This window comes from Cetorhinus maximus, chromosome 31 (assembly GCF_964194155.1).
Source record: "Cetorhinus maximus chromosome 31, sCetMax3.hap1.1, whole genome shotgun sequence".
In the NCBI taxonomy this organism is placed as follows: domain Eukaryota; kingdom Metazoa; phylum Chordata; class Chondrichthyes; order Lamniformes; family Cetorhinidae; genus Cetorhinus; species Cetorhinus maximus.
The window spans coordinates 20,721,295-20,740,377 of record NC_135909.1 but is presented as its reverse complement, the minus strand read 5'-3'; the positions used below and the strand labels follow the sequence as shown (position 1 = coordinate 20,740,377).

General features: G+C 44.4%; 3 protein-coding genes across 3 annotated transcripts in view; 2 read left to right on the top strand and 1 right to left on the bottom strand.

Moving 5' to 3' along the window:
• The window catches only part of LOC144670314 (histone H2B-like), a 1,149,071-nt gene that overhangs the window by 94,873 nt on the left and 1,035,115 nt on the right, over window positions 1–19,083 (top strand). The window lies entirely within an intron of this gene.
• Window positions 7,138–7,515, top strand: LOC144670313 (histone H2B type 1-M-like). Its single transcript, XM_078532797.1, has one exon. It carries the CDS (start codon window positions 7,138–7,140, stop codon window positions 7,513–7,515), a length of 378 nt encoding a protein of 125 aa, XP_078388923.1.
• On the bottom strand, window positions 13,847–14,515 carry LOC144670472 (histone H1.5-like). Its single transcript, XM_078532968.1, has one exon. The coding sequence runs from the start codon at window positions 14,513–14,515 to the stop codon at window positions 13,847–13,849; it is 669 nt and encodes a 222-aa protein (XP_078389094.1).

Here is a 19,083-nt window from a genome sequence, read left to right as displayed (position 1 = left end):
TGCAATGAAGACGAAAATAGAATTCAAAACCGTTTGTGTAAAAAGCAATAGACTAGTGTCCCATTACAGCGCTCAAGTGAATTAGGAGGCCCACGCGGTTTGAGGCATCTTTAAGTCCCTGATTCCTCAAGAGTCACAGGTTCAAATCTCGCTCCCAACGTTAATTTTCCTTCCACAACTCAGTCCAAACCCGCGACTCCTGCCGGCGAGAAGGACAAGGGCAGCAGACGCATGGGAACAGCATCATCTGCAAACACACTACATTAAACTGAAAATTACAACAAGTGCATCACTGCTTCACTTGGAAGAGGTATTTGGATTTTGAGGAGGTAAAAAGCTGATGTTGTGTTCCCTGCATTTGCATAGAAAGGCGAGGTGAAAAGGGGAAGGGATATTGGCGGGGGAGCAGCGGTCGCGGAGGCGATTGTCCCTTCAGTGTGGAGAATGGGGAGGTGGGGGGAAGGATGTATTTAATTGTAGCATATCGGCCCCACGATATAGCTCCCACGCTATTGGCTCCACGCCCACAACTACCCAACGCCCCCTGACCAACCACGCCCAATCCAGGTTCGGAAACTTATTTCTTCGATGGGGTTGAAATGGGAAAAACTACCATTAATTTTTGGCCGCCGGATTGTTTCGGAGATCTGCGCATGCGCGCGGTATAGCCCACAAGTCGTCATAAGGCGAAGAGCGCATGCGCACCCCTCCCCCAACCCAGTCCCTGAGCGTCATTCATTAAGTGAGTGGAAGATGGTTTCATTCAGCAGCGACCGGAGACATCGCGGCTCTGCGGGTAAGTGAACAAACAGCATCTGCTTCCAGCAGCACATCGGTTTGGGACCTCGTCCGCAGAGATGCTCAGAGATTGGGATTGACTGCCGGGCACGTTCGGGGGAGTCGGGGTCTGTTTGCAATCGGCCCAGTGGGACAGGATCTGGTCCCGGAACATGGAGTAAGCGGGGGGAAGGGAGAGGCAATTCTCAGCCAGTGTCTGAACAGGGCCAGGGAGACAGAATGGCAAGAACTCGCTATTGAAGATCATTGCTGTTCTCTCTCCCCAAACCGCAGTCAAGGTTCCTCGTTTAGTTCCCGTCTCCCACTGTTTGTTGTTATTGAACAATGAACAGTGAAAAAAAATAACTGCACAAAAATGATGAGAAAAGTTGTACAAACAAAATCTATTGCAGGTATCAGGTGAGACGTGTGAAGGACACATTTAAAACAGCGGCTGCTTGTTTGCGGTTGGATACTTAGTTCAAAGGGGAGCGGGAATTAGAAACCTGACCAGAGCAAAAGCTCCATCGGACAACTCAACTCAGGGAACAGTGCATGGATTGGGTTGTTTCTGAATGTCACAAAATTGTTGTAAAATCGCTCAAAACACCCGGTCAGCAGAAGCAGATTGGTGTTTTACTGCAGTGGAGTCAGACATTGGTTGTGCTAAAAAGTTTAATTTTCCGATGGTTCCGAATGATTTTTATTTGAAAGGTTACATTGATAACTTTTGTATCTTTTATTTCATCTATTCTTCGGTTAAATGAGTTATTTTTCTTTTTGCAGGCAAATATTTGGAGGAACCAGATTATTCCTCGACATAAGGGAAATGTCACCAAGCCAGTTCCAACACGAAGCAGGAACAGCATCACTCACAATGCACAAGCTACTGACAGCTCATTAGATCCACTCTCACAAAGAAAATGAGTGTTCAGTCCCACACTGTTCCCAAGGTAAGAGTCAACTTTTCAATCCTAGATTCAACAGAGCAGACAAAGCTGATTTTCTTTTCATTCCCATCCAATCCAGCTAACATCAACCACAGGATTAAAAAAAAATACACGCCCAGCGGCAGATGTAAATACACTGAGTCACCTTGGTCACAAATTAAATAAAAAAGCCTTAGCTGGAAAAGACAACAACTAACTGATTGTAACATAATGAATATTTTGCAATTAATTGCCTCATAATTTAGACAGGGCTACATATTGGATACCAACCCAAAAAGTCTCACCATGATTAAGATGATTCAACAGCAATTCCTTCGCTAGAAACTGCAGGAATTACATACCAGGCTATGTATCCAATTGAAGTGGATGTCACCATTCACAATTGTTTTCACAGAGCTACAAATTGAATACCATTTGACAACTCCCACACAGCATCTGAATATAACCTATGGCTATAAAATATATCAATTCCATATAATAAATTAAATGTCAAGGTAAGCATACATTGATACATTAAGAGGGTGTTAAACAAATAGTTTCCAACATGATACCTGAGGCGCATCTCAGGCACAGAATTATCACACACTTACAACACCAGAGGCACATAGAAACAGAATGAATCCTACACTCACTCTGATAACCCGAGAATCACAGAGATTAAACTAATCCCACAAAAAACTACACCCAATTGATTTATGAAAATAAAGGAATTGCAAAACATGTCAGAGAATGTCAAATACAGAATTATTCTTACATCCACATGCTGTACCAGAGGCTGAATGATCCAGAATGGAGCCCAGAGTCATAGAAATACCCAGCATTGAAAACCATATAATAACTAGCACAGTCATTTACACTACCTGAAACTGAATGATAGAAAAATAATCTCATGAACATGGTCTAGTGGAGATTAGAATATACAGAAAGAATCCCACAATCACATGAAATACCAGATACTGACTGGTACAAGTTAACCTTGAACTCATGCACTGCACCAGGCACTGAAAAACATAAAGAGAGTAGTACATTCACATACAATAGTAGAGACAGAGAGAGCTTGAATAAATCACATACTCACTGTCAGTAAGGTTCTAATGAAAATCCACACTCAAATTGGAAGAATGTCCATGCTAACATAATGTTCCAGAAACTGAAAAGTACTGAATTAATCCTACTTCATACAGGGTACCAGCAATTGAAATGTAGAGCTCAAACCACAGGGATACACAAAAACATATGAAAAAAGCCTGAAAAACAGAGAGTCAATCCAACAGTCACAAAATATTGCCGCAGGTTGGCACTGAGAAAAACTCACTCAAAATGTTTGACAGGATCAGTATCAACTTCAAGCTCACATTTAGTTCCAGATGTTGACAGATTCAGAAGGGATCTCAATCTCACAGATAGTACCAGGTAGAATCTTTTGCACTCCTGCAAGCAGTAACAGAGATGGAGTGACACAAAGGGAAAAAACACACATTCACAGACCATACAAGATGCAGCAATATGGAATTAAAGCAACACGATCACAGTGCACAGGATAGTGAAAGCACAGAGGGAAACACACTTTCTCAATTAATAAGAGAAATGATGATACACAATCTATTCCACACACACGGAGTATCAGAATATGTCATTAATAGAATTAATCCTGCAGTCCTCCACAGCACCACAGGCTGACAGGTGCAAAAGAAAAACAACATACAGAGGCAGCACTAGAGACTGATATGTACAGTATGAATCAGACACTCAAAGACTGATGATTGCAGAACCAAGGTCAAACTCACATTCACTTCCAGACACTGGCAGGGGCAGATTTGGCCCCATATTAACATACAGTAGTGGAGACTGACATAGTCCATGAGTCACAAAATCATGTTCTATTCTGACAGGTGCACAATTCATCTCACACATCCACAATGACCATAGACAGCCAAATAAACAATTCAAATTTATTTCATATAAAGCACCCAAGACTGAGACACACACCATTAATCTCATTCTGCACAATGGATTGAGAGTTACAGCCTGAGTCCTTGCACTGTACTTGACCAAGTTGTTGCACTGTGTCTCATAGATGGTACACACTGTTCACCAGTGGTTGAGGGAGTAAATCCTTAAGCTGGTGAATGGTGTGAAAGTCAAATCCACAGCTTTATGGATGTTTTCAAGATTCTGTCGTGTTGTTAGAGGTGCACTTATCCAAGCCAGTGCAGAATATTCCATCTCTGATCTGACTTGTGGTTTTTAGGTCGTGGAAAGGCTTTGGGGGACTAGGAGGCCAATCACTAGCTGCAGACAGGCTCTGATCTGTTTTTGAAGCCACAGTAATATTGTAACTGGTTATAAAATGTACCTTGTACACATTTATCATAAACTAACCATCACTGAATGATAATCAGACTGACAGAAAAAAAGAGCAAACTTACTTGTCATAGATTAAAGATAAAGTATAATTACCCTTACTCACAAACCAATAACTGTGAGGTACATGGTAAGATCCACATTCAAATGTGAGGAACAGGCAGGGAAAATTAAAAAAACACACTTTCACAAATCAAGTACCAAGTAATATTTACATTTACATCCACAACCTAGAGACAGGGAAATAGGGATTAAAACCCACAATCTATTATTATTAATGGGGCCAAAAAAAGGTACAGAATAATACATATTTGTATTGTAAAACTGACAGGTACAGAATTAAGTCAGAAACAGGCAGGTACAGAGTGAAACCAAAAATAAACTGATAGATACAGAATGACGCTAAATAAACTTTCCAGAATATAAAAGGTGTAGAAGAATGATCTTTCTTCCAGACTATAAACTGACATGTGCAGAGTGAAACGTATACTTAAATAGCTGTACCAGACAGGTACTCAGCAGAATCCAGATCCACCTATTACAGACTAACATGTAAAGTGCAAATACAAAATAATTTATCAGTCTCTGACAGGTTAACAGTGATCCCAAATCCACATGCCAGAAATTAACTGATGCAGAGTTAAGCCCCTTCTTCCATGTCAGAAATTGCCAAGTACAAAGGAAAACCCACATTCACATATCAGCAATTGAAAGATCAAAAGCAAAACCTCCATTTAGTGCAGCAGTAAGTGACAGGGACAGAAGAAAAGAAGCACTCACCTAATAGAAATTGGCAAAAAGTAAATAGTCAATGTGCCTATAACAAACTAAGTGGTACAGATTATCATTCACAATCATTCATCTGAAAGTGACATGTGCAATAAAACCCAGGTTCTCATAACAGTGTTGAGCAGGCACAGAGTGAAAACCAAGGACACATGACACACCAGAAATGGGCAGGTACAGATCCGAACTCACACTCATTTATCAGAAACTCCCTGTTACAAATTAAAACCAACACAAACGTGACTTAAACTGAGAGAGCCAGGGAAAAACACATATTGACATACCAGTGACAGTCAGTACAGTATTATCCAGCTCTCACATACCAGAAACTGACAGGTCCAGAGCAAAATAAAACTCAATGAGCCGGAAAGTGGCGAGGACAGATACGATTATAATTTCAGTTATCAGAAACTGCTCAAAACAAAACAAAATAATGCAGCTGCATACAGTAGCTTGACAGGAGTGGATGAAAACACACTGCCACACTTCATAAATTCTGACAGGTACAGAGTACAACCAAGATCTTTCACACACTGACATATACAGAGCAAAAACAACACTTGCATTGCAGTAAGTAATATATCCAGTGTAAAGCCACACAGACATACCACAGGCTGAGAGCTACAGAGTTTTTAAAACATCCTTGATGCCAGGAACAGAGGGTTAGGGAATAATACCATCATATTAAACAAGAAAATGTCTTGTATAGATTAAAATCCAAATTAAAATATCGAGAACTGACAGATAGTCCATTGATCACTAGTGGAGCTTTTCAGGTATTGAGTACAGACCATACACTGGCATTTGATTTTCAGTCACATTAGGAAGTTAAGTGGGAAGGACATCGTTTCTGTATCACTGTGTATTAATTACTGACTAAGTGACATTTAATCAATGTTGATTTCAGTCTGTTAAAGTACAGGTCTTAAATTGTGAAACCCTATTGTGTGATCCTTTGAGATGTTCACTGGGAATTCAAATATACTTCAAAGTTTATCAGTCTCGATAGGGGTCAGACCAAAATAACTAACTGAGGCCTTCAGAAACAGTTGTAGAGACACACTCCAAATAATAAAATGACAGGGATGGGAAAATGCCATACACTTATACCAACGATTGGCATTGACAGATTAAAAACCCACTCACATGACAGACATTAACATGTGCAGAGAAATAACACACAGGCATACCAAAGACTAGAGAAGTACAGAGAGAAAAATAATTATAAAAATAATTTTAAATAAAAACAGCGTGTGCTGAATGAAATGGGGAACAATATCCCGGGACTGACAGGCACATTGTAAATGCAACACTCACTTGAAAACCGGATAATATAGAGGAAAATAGACAAACATTTTTAAGAGATTACAAGTTATGAATTAAATCTCAATATCACTGACCATAGACCCAGAGACAGGGATTATAATCCTCACTGAAAAAGCACATAATGATAGTCACAGAATGAATCCCACAATCGCGTAGCCTACAGAGAAGTTATTTTTAACAGAATGTTTGGATTCTGTTGTGGACTAGCTCTTGCTTTGTTACCTAAATATAACCAAATAGATTCTGTATTTGATCCCCCTCAGTGACATCATCCCCCTCCAGCATTATAATAGTTTATTTGATCAATGCAATCCCCTCTTCACCCTCCGTGCTGTTTTTTTTTTGGTGACTGGGCTTTCCTGAATAGTTTTTAGCCAGAAATATTGAATGCTGTTATTGCCGCGATATCAATGTCACATGTGGGACTTGTGGCTGCTGCTTATCAAACTTATTTCCCCCTCACATGCACAGCAAAGGCCGCATGAACCCATGTCTGACCCCTAATATTCGGGATTGCTCTGTCCTGCTGATGGGCGGAAATAAAGAAGAGCAGTTGGTCCTGGTGAGGAAGGGAAAATGTATGAACAGCATCAGCAGGATTATAGAGTGATGTAGTATTCCCAGTATAGAGAATGTGCTGGTGCGGTAGAGGGAATGAGGAAGTCTGGGATTAGGGCGGATGGGGCGGGCAACGGGAAAGGAAGGTTTGACTGCTGAGAGAGTTTGTGGATTGAAGGACCAATAAATGTGATTGTGTTTTTAAACTCACTAATCAGAAACATGCAAAACATCTCGAATTGACCTCATTGTGAAATAGCCAATCGGGAACATGACATTCACCCATCCTTCATTAGCATAAGTCTCGGGTTTTGTCTATAAAATGCGAGTTTCCACCGCACTTTGAGTTATTCTGTGTCTGAAGCTGATTGTGATTATGGTTGATGAGAAGAAAGCGCAGGTTTCCAAGAAGGGCGCCAAGAAAGCGCAGAAAAAGTTGCCCGCGAAGGGCGGCAAGAAGAGGAAAAGATCCAGGAAAGAAAGTTACTCCATCTACATCTACAAAGTGATGAAGCAGGTTCACCCCGACACCGGCATCTCCTCCAAGGCCATGAGCATCATGAACTCGTTCGTGAACGATATTTTCGAGCGAATCGCGGGTGAGGCTTCCCGCCTGGCCCATTACAACAAGCGCAGCACCATCAGCTCCCGGGAGATCCAGACCGCCGTGCGCCTGCTGCTGCCCGGGGAACTGGCCAAGCACGCCGTGTCGGAAGGGACAAAGGCGGTCACCAAGTACACCAGCTCCAAGTAAAACCCCACAATGGACTGAAGAACACTCGAAACACAACGGCTCTTTTAAGAGCCACCCACAATCTCTCCGAAAAAGCTATATCATCTCTATTTTTTAATTTGTTATGTATCGATTATGATAAGTTTCGAACTGTTATTTTAATCAGCCTTCAGGACAGATATTCTAGGTAATGTAGATTTATCGCCTGGTCGGTCATTGGGTCTTGTTTATAATTCTCCATTAATTAATGACTGCCCGCTGACCCTCTGCGCTTTGTTCTCAGACGCGTTCATATTCGGCCCCTTTCCCTGGCTTTGGAGAGAGAGAGAATAGAGCGCAAATGCATCAGTTTCCAGTTCTGGTCAAGTTTGGTCTCAATAATTGATCAGTTCATTTCCTATCAGCCTCAGATGTGTAGGAACCTTCAGTCTCAACGCTGGCAAATTTACACCAACAATGTTCACTTCTGGCTCACGCATATCTACAATATACCGTCCGTTTGTAGAACGATGTGGAGAGGCTTTAAGGCCGCTAGTTAGCGGATTTCAAATAGGACCGAAATTAACCGCAAATGGACCCTTGGATTTTAAAGCGAATCTGGAACTTGGGATAAAATGTGAAATATTCCCATCAGGGACGGATATTTTAAAAACTTTGTCCTCAGACCGAGTTAGCTACTAAAGATTGTTTTTCTCTTTATGAAATAGATTTCTTGTTTTATAAATATATCGGCGGAGTTTTCGATGTCGAATAAAAACTATTGCTTGGATTCTATAATCTTGGCGCCGTTATTTTCAACTTGTTTTAGATACAGATGAACTCAGACTGATAATGACAAACTAGACTAGGGAAAGAGACAGCGATACTCTCCTTTGTTCGTTGCATTACATTTTGGCGGGCTTTAGGCATTTGAAAAAAAGAACAGTTGGAATTTGATCATTTGGCGCCGGTATTTTCCGCCCTCACTCCGTGGATCTAATAACACAAAGGCTCTTTTCAGAGCCACTTACAGGTTCAGTGAAAGGGTGACCTATCATCTGTCCGCTGCATTCCGAATTTGTAAGTGATTGTGCACCACTATATAATGGCGAAGCAGGAACTCTCACTGCGTTTGAGAAGTATTTAGATAAGCACTCGAAACACCAGAGCATACAGGGCTACGGGCCAAGTGCCGGAGAAAAGGATTAGATGGCCGGCAGGGATAGGATGGGCAGACGGGCCTGTTTCTGTGCTGTATAATGTTATGACCTCTCTAGTGCAATAGCATCCTATTAGGGCAGATGAGATGGATCCCAGGCTGCTGCGGGAGGCAAGGGAGGAGATTGCAAGGAGCCTGATATTAATTTTCAAATCTTCTCTGATCACAGGAGAGGTGAAAGGACTGGAGGACAGTAAATGGGCACCATTATTCAAGAAGGGTGGCAGGGAAAAACCAGAGAACTATAGGCCAGTGACTCTAACATCAGTGGTAGGGAATCTTTTGAAAAAGTTTCTGAGGGACAGAATTAATTTCCACTTGGAGAGGCAAAGATTAATTAAGGATTGTCAGTCCGGCACGAACACGAGCGGTCTGTTTCTTTGCTGTATAACTGTGACTAATGACAACCATCAACTATATCCGAGCACTGGAGGGTTACTCTCGGACACTCGCTTCATGTTCATAGTGTTGCCTTATAATGACAATGGGCATTAACTTCCAAATCGCACCTCACCCTGCACAAGGGATTTATTTATGCACGCACTTTAAACGCCGCAATTCAATGAAAAAGAATCCCAGATCCATTCAGAAGTTCTAATCTGCGCTACAATTGACAACGGCATCGTCGGTAATCTCGCAATTCTACAAGAGCGATGTCCACAAAACAAAGGAGCTGGTGCAAGAGAGAATCAATTATCATCGAGCGGGGTAAGAGCTGGTGTTTAACAGGAGATCGCAGCTCTTTCATGTGTTGATTTAGTGGCTCTTAAAAGAGCCGTTGTTGTACTTGGTGCTGAAGCCAGGTTTTAGGCGCGTTCCCCGCGGATGCGGCGGGCCAGCTGGATGTCTTTGGGCATGATGGTGACTCGCTTAGCGTGGATGGCGCACAGGTTGGTGTCCTCAAAGAGCCCCACCAGGTAAGCCTCGCTGGCCTCCTGCAGGGCCATGACGGCCGAGCTCTGGAAGCGCAGGTCTGTCTTGAAATCCTGAGCGATCTCTCGCACCAGGCGCTGGAAGGGCAGTTTGCGGATGAGCAGTTCGGTGGATTTCTGGTAGCGACGGATCTCCCTCAGAGCCACAGTGCCGGGTCTGTAGCGATGAGGCTTCTTCACTCCGCCCGTGGCTGGAGCGCTCTTCCGGGCCGCTTTGGTAGCCAGCTGTTTGCGGGGAGCTTTCCCTCCGGTCGATTTGCGCGCTGTCTGCTTGGTCCTGGCCATTTTCTGATCAGATTCACCACAATCTGAGATGCAAGATCTATTAATACAGTCTGCTCTACAATCCGCCTTTTTAAACTCTGTGAGGAACCGCCCCAAACAGTAATTGGCTGGAGCCTTACGCCCAGGGACTTTTATCCAAAATCTAACCAATGAACTAATCCCTGGTAACTCAGGTCCCCATTGGTCGAGTTGTTTTTAATTGCCCGTTTCAAAAATTCCGCCTTTTTTGCAGCCGTTTCCCGTTTCGACAATAGACTTCGTTCTTCCCTTTTTGTAAAATTAAAAATACGATTTCTCACTCTCACTCACTATTTCCTAATCCCAATGAAATTCCAGTTCACTCAACCTGACCCGGCAATTTTTAAACCCGGTATCATCCAGGTGAATCTGCTCATTATTGGACAGAAACACCAGTCTGTTGTTTGAACTGTGTAAAATCAGTGCTGAATGTCCATTGCTCCCTACAGCACAACCAACCATAAAAACCTGCGCTCGATCCTGGGGCTGGAATGGGTAATAAAATAGAAACGGTGCTGGAGGCATCAGACCCCTTCCCATTGTCCTCATTTTGTGCTGTTCATGCTGATAAAGAGCGGGGAAAGGGAGCGACTGGAATCTCCCCCTATTCCCGGTCTGAGTCATGACGAACATACGTGCGAATATTGGGATTAGGAGCAGGAGGAGGCCGCTCAGCCCATCGAGCCTGTTCCGCCAATCAGTGAGATCATGGCTGATCTGATTGTAACCTCAACTCCACTGACGGATTAAACGGCTGATGTCAGAGGAACCGACGGATTACTGGTACTTTATTATTAGCAATAATAGTCTTTACTATCCGACTCTTAATTCATCCAGAACAAAACCTTTCGTAAATATGAATCAGTGGAGAGACTTTTCAGTGTCAGTGCAGAATGTGACATCCGGGTAAATAAACAACGAGCAAACTGAGATTCTCAGTACATTCCCCGTCAGAACAAATCAGACACTAACATTCCCGATCACAGCCCATCCCAGCTCCAGTTCCCAGGTCTCTGCTCTCTCTGTGAGGCGGTGGGTGGCTCTGAAAAGAGCCTTTGTTGTGTGTTAAGAAAGAATCGAAATTAACCCCGAATGGATCCCGGATTCCAAAATCGAATCTGGAACTCGGGATAAAATGTGAAATATTCCCATCAGGGACGGGATATTTTCACAACTTTGCCGTCAGACCGAGTCAAATATTAATGTGCCTTTCAATGTGAAATCTATTTCTTGTTTTATAAATATATCGGCGGGGTTTTCGATGTTGAATGAAAAAAAGTTTGGATTCTGTAAATTTGGCGCCGTTATTTTGGGCTTGTTTTCAGATAGAGATAAACACAGACTGAAAATCAGAAACGGACAGATAAAGATAAACTGTACATTTGGGAAAGAGAGATTCTTGCATTTCCACACTTTAAAAATGAAGTAATCATTGCCGATTAGTACAATTTTCAATTTTATTTTGTTGCCTTCCGTTTGGCGGGCTTTTAACATTTGAAAAAAAACGGTTGGAATCTGATAATTTGGCGCCGGTATTTTCCGCCCTCACTCCGTGGAGTCTCCGGATTGGTGAGTTCAGTAGATATCTGGTTGGTGATATGAACAATATTATGAGACGCAGCACAAAGTGACCAATCAGCAATGCCCGCAGCACAATTCCTCCCGAAGCTATAAGAAAAACGAATGTGAGAGGATTTCCTCATTCTCTGTGAAAGTGTTTGTGAGATTGTGGAAATGTCTGGAAGAGGAAAGACCGGCGGTAAAGCTCGATCCAAGGCCAGATCTCGCTCCTCCCGGGCTGGACTGCAGTTCCCGGTGGGCCGTGTTCACAGGCTCCTGAGAAAGGGCAACTATGCTGAGCGTGTGGGTGCCGGAGCCCCGGTCTATCTGGCTGCTGTGCTCGAGTATTTGACGGCTGAAATCCTCGAGCTGGCCGGTAACGCGGCCCGGGACAACAAGAAGACCCGCATCATCCCCAGACACCTGCAGCTGGCCGTTCGCAACGACGAGGAGCTCAACAAGCTGCTGGGAGGGGTGACCATCGCTCAGGGCGGGGTGCTGCCTAATATCCAGGCCGTGCTTCTGCCCAAGAAAACCAGCGCCGCTGCGGGCTCGAAAACCAAGTGAAGCGGTCATTCTTTAATCTAATAACCCAAAGGCTCTTTTCAGAGCCACTCACAGAGTCTGTGAAAGGGCTGCTCACTGTGTGAACTCATTTCATTCCGGCTCTGAAGAAGCGTCATGCCCATTCGAAACGGTAATTCTGTCCCCACACAGATGCTGCCAGACCTGCTGAGTTTTTCCAGCACTTTTGTTAAAAGTACTAGCTTCGCTTCACAAGACACTAGTATGAAATGGCCCGACATGCCTTACAACCCGCTTTCTATTCGGATTCTTTACCTGATCTGTTTATAACAGGCGGGTAGAAAGCTATTGATGGGCGAAATCAACGTGATGGCCGACAGTTCCGGTTCTCACACGAGGGTTGTACCGTGACAGAAATAAAACCCATACAGTTCATGATGTTTAAGAGCAAATGGGGTGAGTCATTTTTCCACTATACCGGAGTGGGATCTAAAGAGGTAATACACCGCTCCACTCCCCACTTAAGACATCAACAAGCTTAATAAACGAACTAATGACTGAAAGAGGATGTGTTTGATTCATCTTTAAATTTCTCTCTCCCGTCCCCAGGTCAGTGCTCTTAATGTGGCGTTTTGGGTGGCTCTTAAAAGAGCCTTTGTTGTGTGTTTGGTAGAAAGGGTCGAGTTGTTCAGCCGCCGAAACCATAGAGAATGCGGCCCTGGCGTTTCAGAGCGTACACCACATCCATGGCAGTGACCGTCTTGCGCTTGGCGTGTTCAGTGTAGGTGACCGCATCCCTGATCACATTCTCCAGGAAAACCTTCAGCACCCCGCGAGTCTCCTCATAGATCAAACCCGAGATCCGCTTGACACCGCCACGACGAGCCAGACGGCGGATTGCTGGTTTGGTGATGCCCTAGATATTATCACGAAGCACTTTGCGGTGCCGCTTTGCTCCGCCTTTCCCCAATCCTTTGCCTCCTTTCCCTCGGCCAGACATGATAATTCTTCACTCAGATCTCTGCTGAAAATGAGAGATGAGCTGGTTCCGTTCCTCTTTTATGCAGCCCGCCCGGACCTGACTGAGAAAGTTACAGAGTGAGGGGCGGGGCAGTGACGAGACTGAGTGACAGACAGAACAGAGGAATGTCTTTGATAATCCAACTCCGCCTCCTGCCTGCTCGAACCGACATTTGTTTTTACATTGTCGACAATGGAAGTTAACACAGCGCTCAGCACAAAACTTATATACTGGGGCTTCATGTTCAACGGTTCTAGAAACCCGCAGCTTTTAAATGCAGAGCTTTACAAATAAAATTCTGTAATATTCCAGCCCAAGTACATACACTATACCCCGTCAAATCCGCCTGTTTCCACTTCACTCCCAGCTTCTGCTCTATCCCCACACACCTCCCCTCCAGGCGGGTTGAGCAGTTTACCGACACCTCACTCCAGCTGAATTAGACAAACTCATGTGTCGGGCTTTGAGTTGTAACGCGGGGTTTCTCCGCCCGGGTAACTGTCTTACACACTCTCACCCTGAATCTGTGAAAAGGAAACGAGCAGAAACTGACAGAGCAGCTGAACAAATCCCCAGTTACAATGGGGCACGGACACCGCTCTGTTTTATTGCAGAGTGGGGGAGGGGATGGGTATAGTGCATGTCAGTGAGATACCGGGAATTTTCAATTTAATATAAATCATTTCAGTGTGAAACCTGCTCCCAGCGCCGGGACAGGGACATTTGATTTGGGGATCAGCTCTTTCCTGAGAGACGTGGGCGGCTCTGAGAAGAGCCTTTGGGTTCAGAGGTTTACAATTTGCTCGGCTGGTTTCATTTCTTTCCTGGCGCTGCTTTCTTAGCCTTTGCTGCTTTCACTTTGGGCTTGGCCTTCGATTTATCCACTTTTTTTAAAGCATTTCCGCCCGTGAGCTTCTTGGCGGGAGATTTTTTCTTCAGTGCTGCTTTCTTCACCGCCTTTTTTGGAGTTGCCGCCTTCTTGCTGCTTGTTTTCTTGACTGTTGCTTTCTTCGCTGGGGATTTCTTGGCTGTTACTTTCCTGGCTGGAGATTTCTTAGCTGCTGGTTTCTTTGTTTTCACCTTCTTGGCCGCTGGTTTCTTTACTAAAGATTTCTTGGCTGTTGGTTTCTTCTCCTTCTTTCCCACTTTCCCCTGGGATTCCTTCTTAGGGATTTTGAAGGAGCCGGAGGCGCCCTGTCCCTTTACCTGCACCAGGGAGCCGCTCTCCACCTTCCTCCTGATACTGAGCCTGATCTGGGAGCCGAGCTTCCCCACATCGACACCGCTGCCAGACAAAGCTTTCTTTATCGCGGCCAGGGACATCCCCTTGCGATCGCTGCAACCCGCCACAATCTTGAGGATCTGTTCGCCTAACTTGGGACCGGCTGCCTTCGATCGGGAAGCCGCCTTCTTCTTCTTGGGAGGTTTGACTTGAGCGGCAGCGGCTGGAGGAGCCGTTTCGGCGGCTGCAGTATCAGTCATATCCGAGACTGTGTGGAAAATCTCTCTGATAGTCAGAACTGGATCAGAAATGAAACCAGTGGTGGCGGCTCAGAGCAACTTAAAGACAGAGAGCGGACGGGGCAGAGACAACCTGCTGTCAGCTCCCGGCTCCTCCAGCCTCTCTGTGTTTCTCTCTCCTCATAAACTCCCCAATTCCACTTCAAATTGGACATTACAGATTCCCACACTCGCTTCCTTCTGTTAACAAAATCTGAATCTTTGTTGTCGAGAAAGTTCCATCCGAATTAAATGCAGCAATTTCGATGTAAACCCGTTTCTTTGCTGCTTTGATCGCGCCCTCTCAGCCGAGCGCTGACTTCTTCTCTGTGTTTCCTCTGAAATCTTGAAATTAACGAAATATTTCCCTTAAATTCTCTCTTCAGGGCTGAGCAGGGGAGCATCGCGATCCTATGACAGGGAAATCTTGTGATTTTACACAAGAGGGACTCGGAAACCTGGCGCTGAGGCCGGACACACAAACACAGTGACATTAGTCTAACCCGCCCGCCTCTTTAACGCACTCTCGCTGATACAATGCTCTCATCTACACATTGACAGGACAAACTGTGTCTCAGATTTACAGCTCCCAGGACAGGCTTTCCTCTCCTCTCGGCCTGTGCTGTGGATTCTCGGGGATTAGTTGTAGTTTCCCAGCTCAGTAACTGTTCAACCCTCTGAGACCGGAGCTGCTCACAGTGTCTGTTCCCCAGATTCAGGAGACTGCAGCCAATCACAGCTGTGCCTGGATTAACCCGTAACTGGTTTAAATTATTGTCTTGTTCACAAGCAGATTTATTTTTTGATCATTTGAAGACACAGATTGTGTGCACTCAGCCACTAAACAACACTATCCCGCCTTCATGTGGAGTTCAAAAGAGAGGGGGTGGAGGGATTGATAGAGACAGAGTGAGTGAGGGCGGTGAGACACAGACAATGCATCAGTTGCAGAAATCCTTGTCAGCTCTGGTTTTACCCAGAAAGATTCTCGTGGAGAGGCAGAAGCTGCAGTCTCAGATCTTAATGATATTGTAACAGAGACATATTATTAATCCCACACTCAGGAAAAATGCTGTATTTTAACAGAAGAGAGGCAGTATAAACTATATGGTCCAGTTCTAAAAATTGTGCAAAGGTCAGAGGGACCTTTTGATCTTTGAAGGTGAGAGGAGATTTTGAGGGAGTGGTTAGGAAAGCAGACGGGGTCTTTGGTTTCATCAACAGAGGTACTGAGCATAGAAGCAGGAACGTTATGTTTAACATTTATAAAACTCTGGTTAGGCTGCAACTAGAATATTGCGTCCATTTCTGGTCACCACACTTTTGGAAGGATGTGAGAGTCTTTGAGAGCGTGCAAAGGAGATTTACTAGAATAGCTCGAGGCATGAGGGGTTATAGCTGCAAAATTTGTTTGCGGAATCCGGAGCTGCTCTCCTTGAAGCAGCCGAGATTGAGGGGAGGTCTGAGAGTGGTGTACAAGGTTGTTTAGATCAGGTAGACAAAGGAAGGCAGTTCCCATTAGCTGAGAGTAGAAGGATTAGGAGACACAGATTTAAAATTTATGACAAAATGTGCAGGGGGGATGTGTGCAAGAACTTTGTTATATTCTGGCTAATGAGCTAGATCTTGATCCCTCTGGGCATTGTGGAAACGGAGATGGTGAATGATTTCAAATGGAAATTGGGTGGGTGCCTGTGGGTAATAAAGTTGCAGGGATAGAGCAGGAGGATGGGACTGACTGGATTATTCTACAGACAGTCAGTATGGACTGGATGGGCCGAATGGCCTCCTTCTGAGCAGCAATTTCTCCAAGACTCTATGACTGTATGTCTCCATGACAGTCTCAGTGAGTGTGAAATAATGGCCCATGTTTAAACCTAAGTTCCCTGTTGTACACCCTGCAGCTCAGGGCCGTTAGGTTTCACTCTCAGTGAGTGAGTGTTTCACTCAGATTGAATTAATCTGGAGAGTTCCTGTCTGATATTAACTCCTGCCCGGTCCCAGCAAACACCCCGACTCCCGGGTTCCTCCAGATTCTGTAGGAATGCTTTGTGAAGACAGGTCCCTGAACATCAAACAAGCTGAACAGAAAGATCCCAGGTTGAGTTTCTTAAGGGGGCGAGTCCCAGTTTTCACTGTCCCCTTTCCCATGAGCTCCAGATCATTTACTGATCTCGGATAAAAGTGAATTAGAAAACGTTTCACTGCAAAATTGTTTCATGTAATATTGTAGAATTCTGCACATGCGTCATTCCGACCCAACAGAGCTCAATGGGTGGGAGCGGAAGAGCGCATGTGCCCGGCTCCCCCCCAGCTCTACCTGGGACAGGAAGAGCCGCCAATGGAGAGACTCCGGTCCTGGGGGAATGGAACAAACAGCAGCCTCCAAGGAGGAGGGGGACAGAATGGCAAGAAGCTGTTATTGAAAATCGTTGCTGCTTTCTCTCCACAAAGCAGCAGTGAATATTCCTTGTTGAGTTCCAATTCCCCCGGTGTTTTGATACTGGACAGTGAGGAGTGGGAACAGAGCTGGACAGTCAGGGTGTGTGGAGTCAGACAAAGAGCAGCTATTGTAGGCACAAGCTGTGAAGACAGGCACGTTTTAAACAGCGGCTGTTTGGTTTCGGTGGCAGTTTTACTAGTGGAGCTGGCGTCGTTACAGGAATCTAGAGTTCCAGGTTAATGAACATAAGAACAGAAGGAATAAAGAGCAGGAATAGGCCACTCGGCCCCTCGAGTTTGCTCCACCATTCAGTAAGGTCATGGTTGATCTGATTGTAACCTCAACTCCACATTCCTGCCTCCCCTCGGTAACCTCTCCCCCACTTGCTTTCAAGAGTCTACCCCTGCTTTAAAAGTATTCAGAGACTCGGCTTCCACCCTCTTTTGAGGAAGAGAGTTCCAAAGACTCAAGACCCTCAGCGAGAATAAAAAGTCTCCTCATCTCTGTCTTAAATGGACGACCCGTTATTTTTAAACTGTGACCGTGAGTTCTAGATTCTCCTCCAAGAGGAAACATCCTGTCCACATTTGCCGTGTCAAGACACATCAGGACCCCCTTAGGATAATGTTATGGAGGCACGGGATCAAATCCCACCACTGCTGCCGGTGACATATAATTTTTAAAAATCTTGAAAGTCACGTTGATAAAAGCCCATCTGGTTCACGCACTCTCCTGCTCCGTTTGAACGAATAGACGTTCCGGAGACTTGGGCTCACTGCCAGTCTACCATAGTGCTAACAAAAACAGAAAATGCTGGAATAACTCAGGAGGTCTAACAGCATCTGTGGAGAGAAAGACAGAGTTTACATTTCATGTCTATATGACTCTTAAGCATTAACTCTGTCTTTCTCTCCATAGATGCGGTTAGACCTGCTGAGTTTTTCCAGCATTTTTTATTTTTCTTTCAGATTTCCAGCATCTGCACTATTTTGCTCTTATCTTACTGTGCTGTTGGTGCTTGTGGAACTGATGTCTCTGCTCTCTGTGAGTGATACTGTACTTACTGTGTGAGAAGGAGTTGGCTGCACTTCTACTTCTGTCACGGAATCACTACTTTGATTCTGCTGCTGTCAAATATTTGCCTGTAGGAAGAAAAAGGTATTTATAATAATCCAAAGAGAGAGGAGGTAGCAAATACAAAATAGACCAAAGCATTTGTTTCAATTAATAGTCATTGCAAAAAAAAACAGAAAATTAAAAGCAGCGACACAAGCAGGGTCTGGTCTGAAGGGCAATTAGGGATAGGCAACAGATTCTGGCCTTGTCAGCGACTCCTACATCCCGTGAACAAATAAAAATATAAGTGGATCCTGAGAGTGGGAAGTAGTAATTTGACCTGTGTAGAACTACCTGCTCTGTCACTCAGTCCCATTCATGGAGCAGTGTATTGTTTATGGATGGCAGGAAATTGTTGTAAAATAATCCAAATCCTTGGTCTGCAGTAGTCGGGTGCAGCAGGACTGTCGTGGAATCAAACACTGACTCTGTTCAGAGTGGAAGAGAGAGAGAGAGAGAGAGTGGAAGCAAATCATCCTCTATCCAGAAGGTCTGAATATTAACAAGAATAATGGAGACATTCAGATACAGAATTAACCCCACTTCCCCTGGCAGTAATGGGGTCCGATAGACACAGAATGATTCCAACATTGACATTCAGTAACACTGCCTGATACAGAATTAATCTCACCCTCACATATAGTACCAGGCATTGACCCATAAAGAAGAAATCCTACTCTCACAAACTGTTCCAGGGACAGAGATGCAGAATGAATCCTACACTCACAAACACTATTTGTGACGGACATTTACAGAACAAATCTTGCTCACGTCTAATAACAGAGTTCTCAGGATGTATCGCACAATCACATTCACTCCTAGAAGGTAACAGATACAGTCAAGAATTGATTACTTTTTTCCAGTTGTGGCTAAACCAGATTTTCACACAAGAAGAGGGAACATCTGAACACAACATGGAACACGTTAACATGACAGGGAACATCAAGGCCCCAGGATAAAAATATTTTCCCAACAGAAAACATCTTCACTG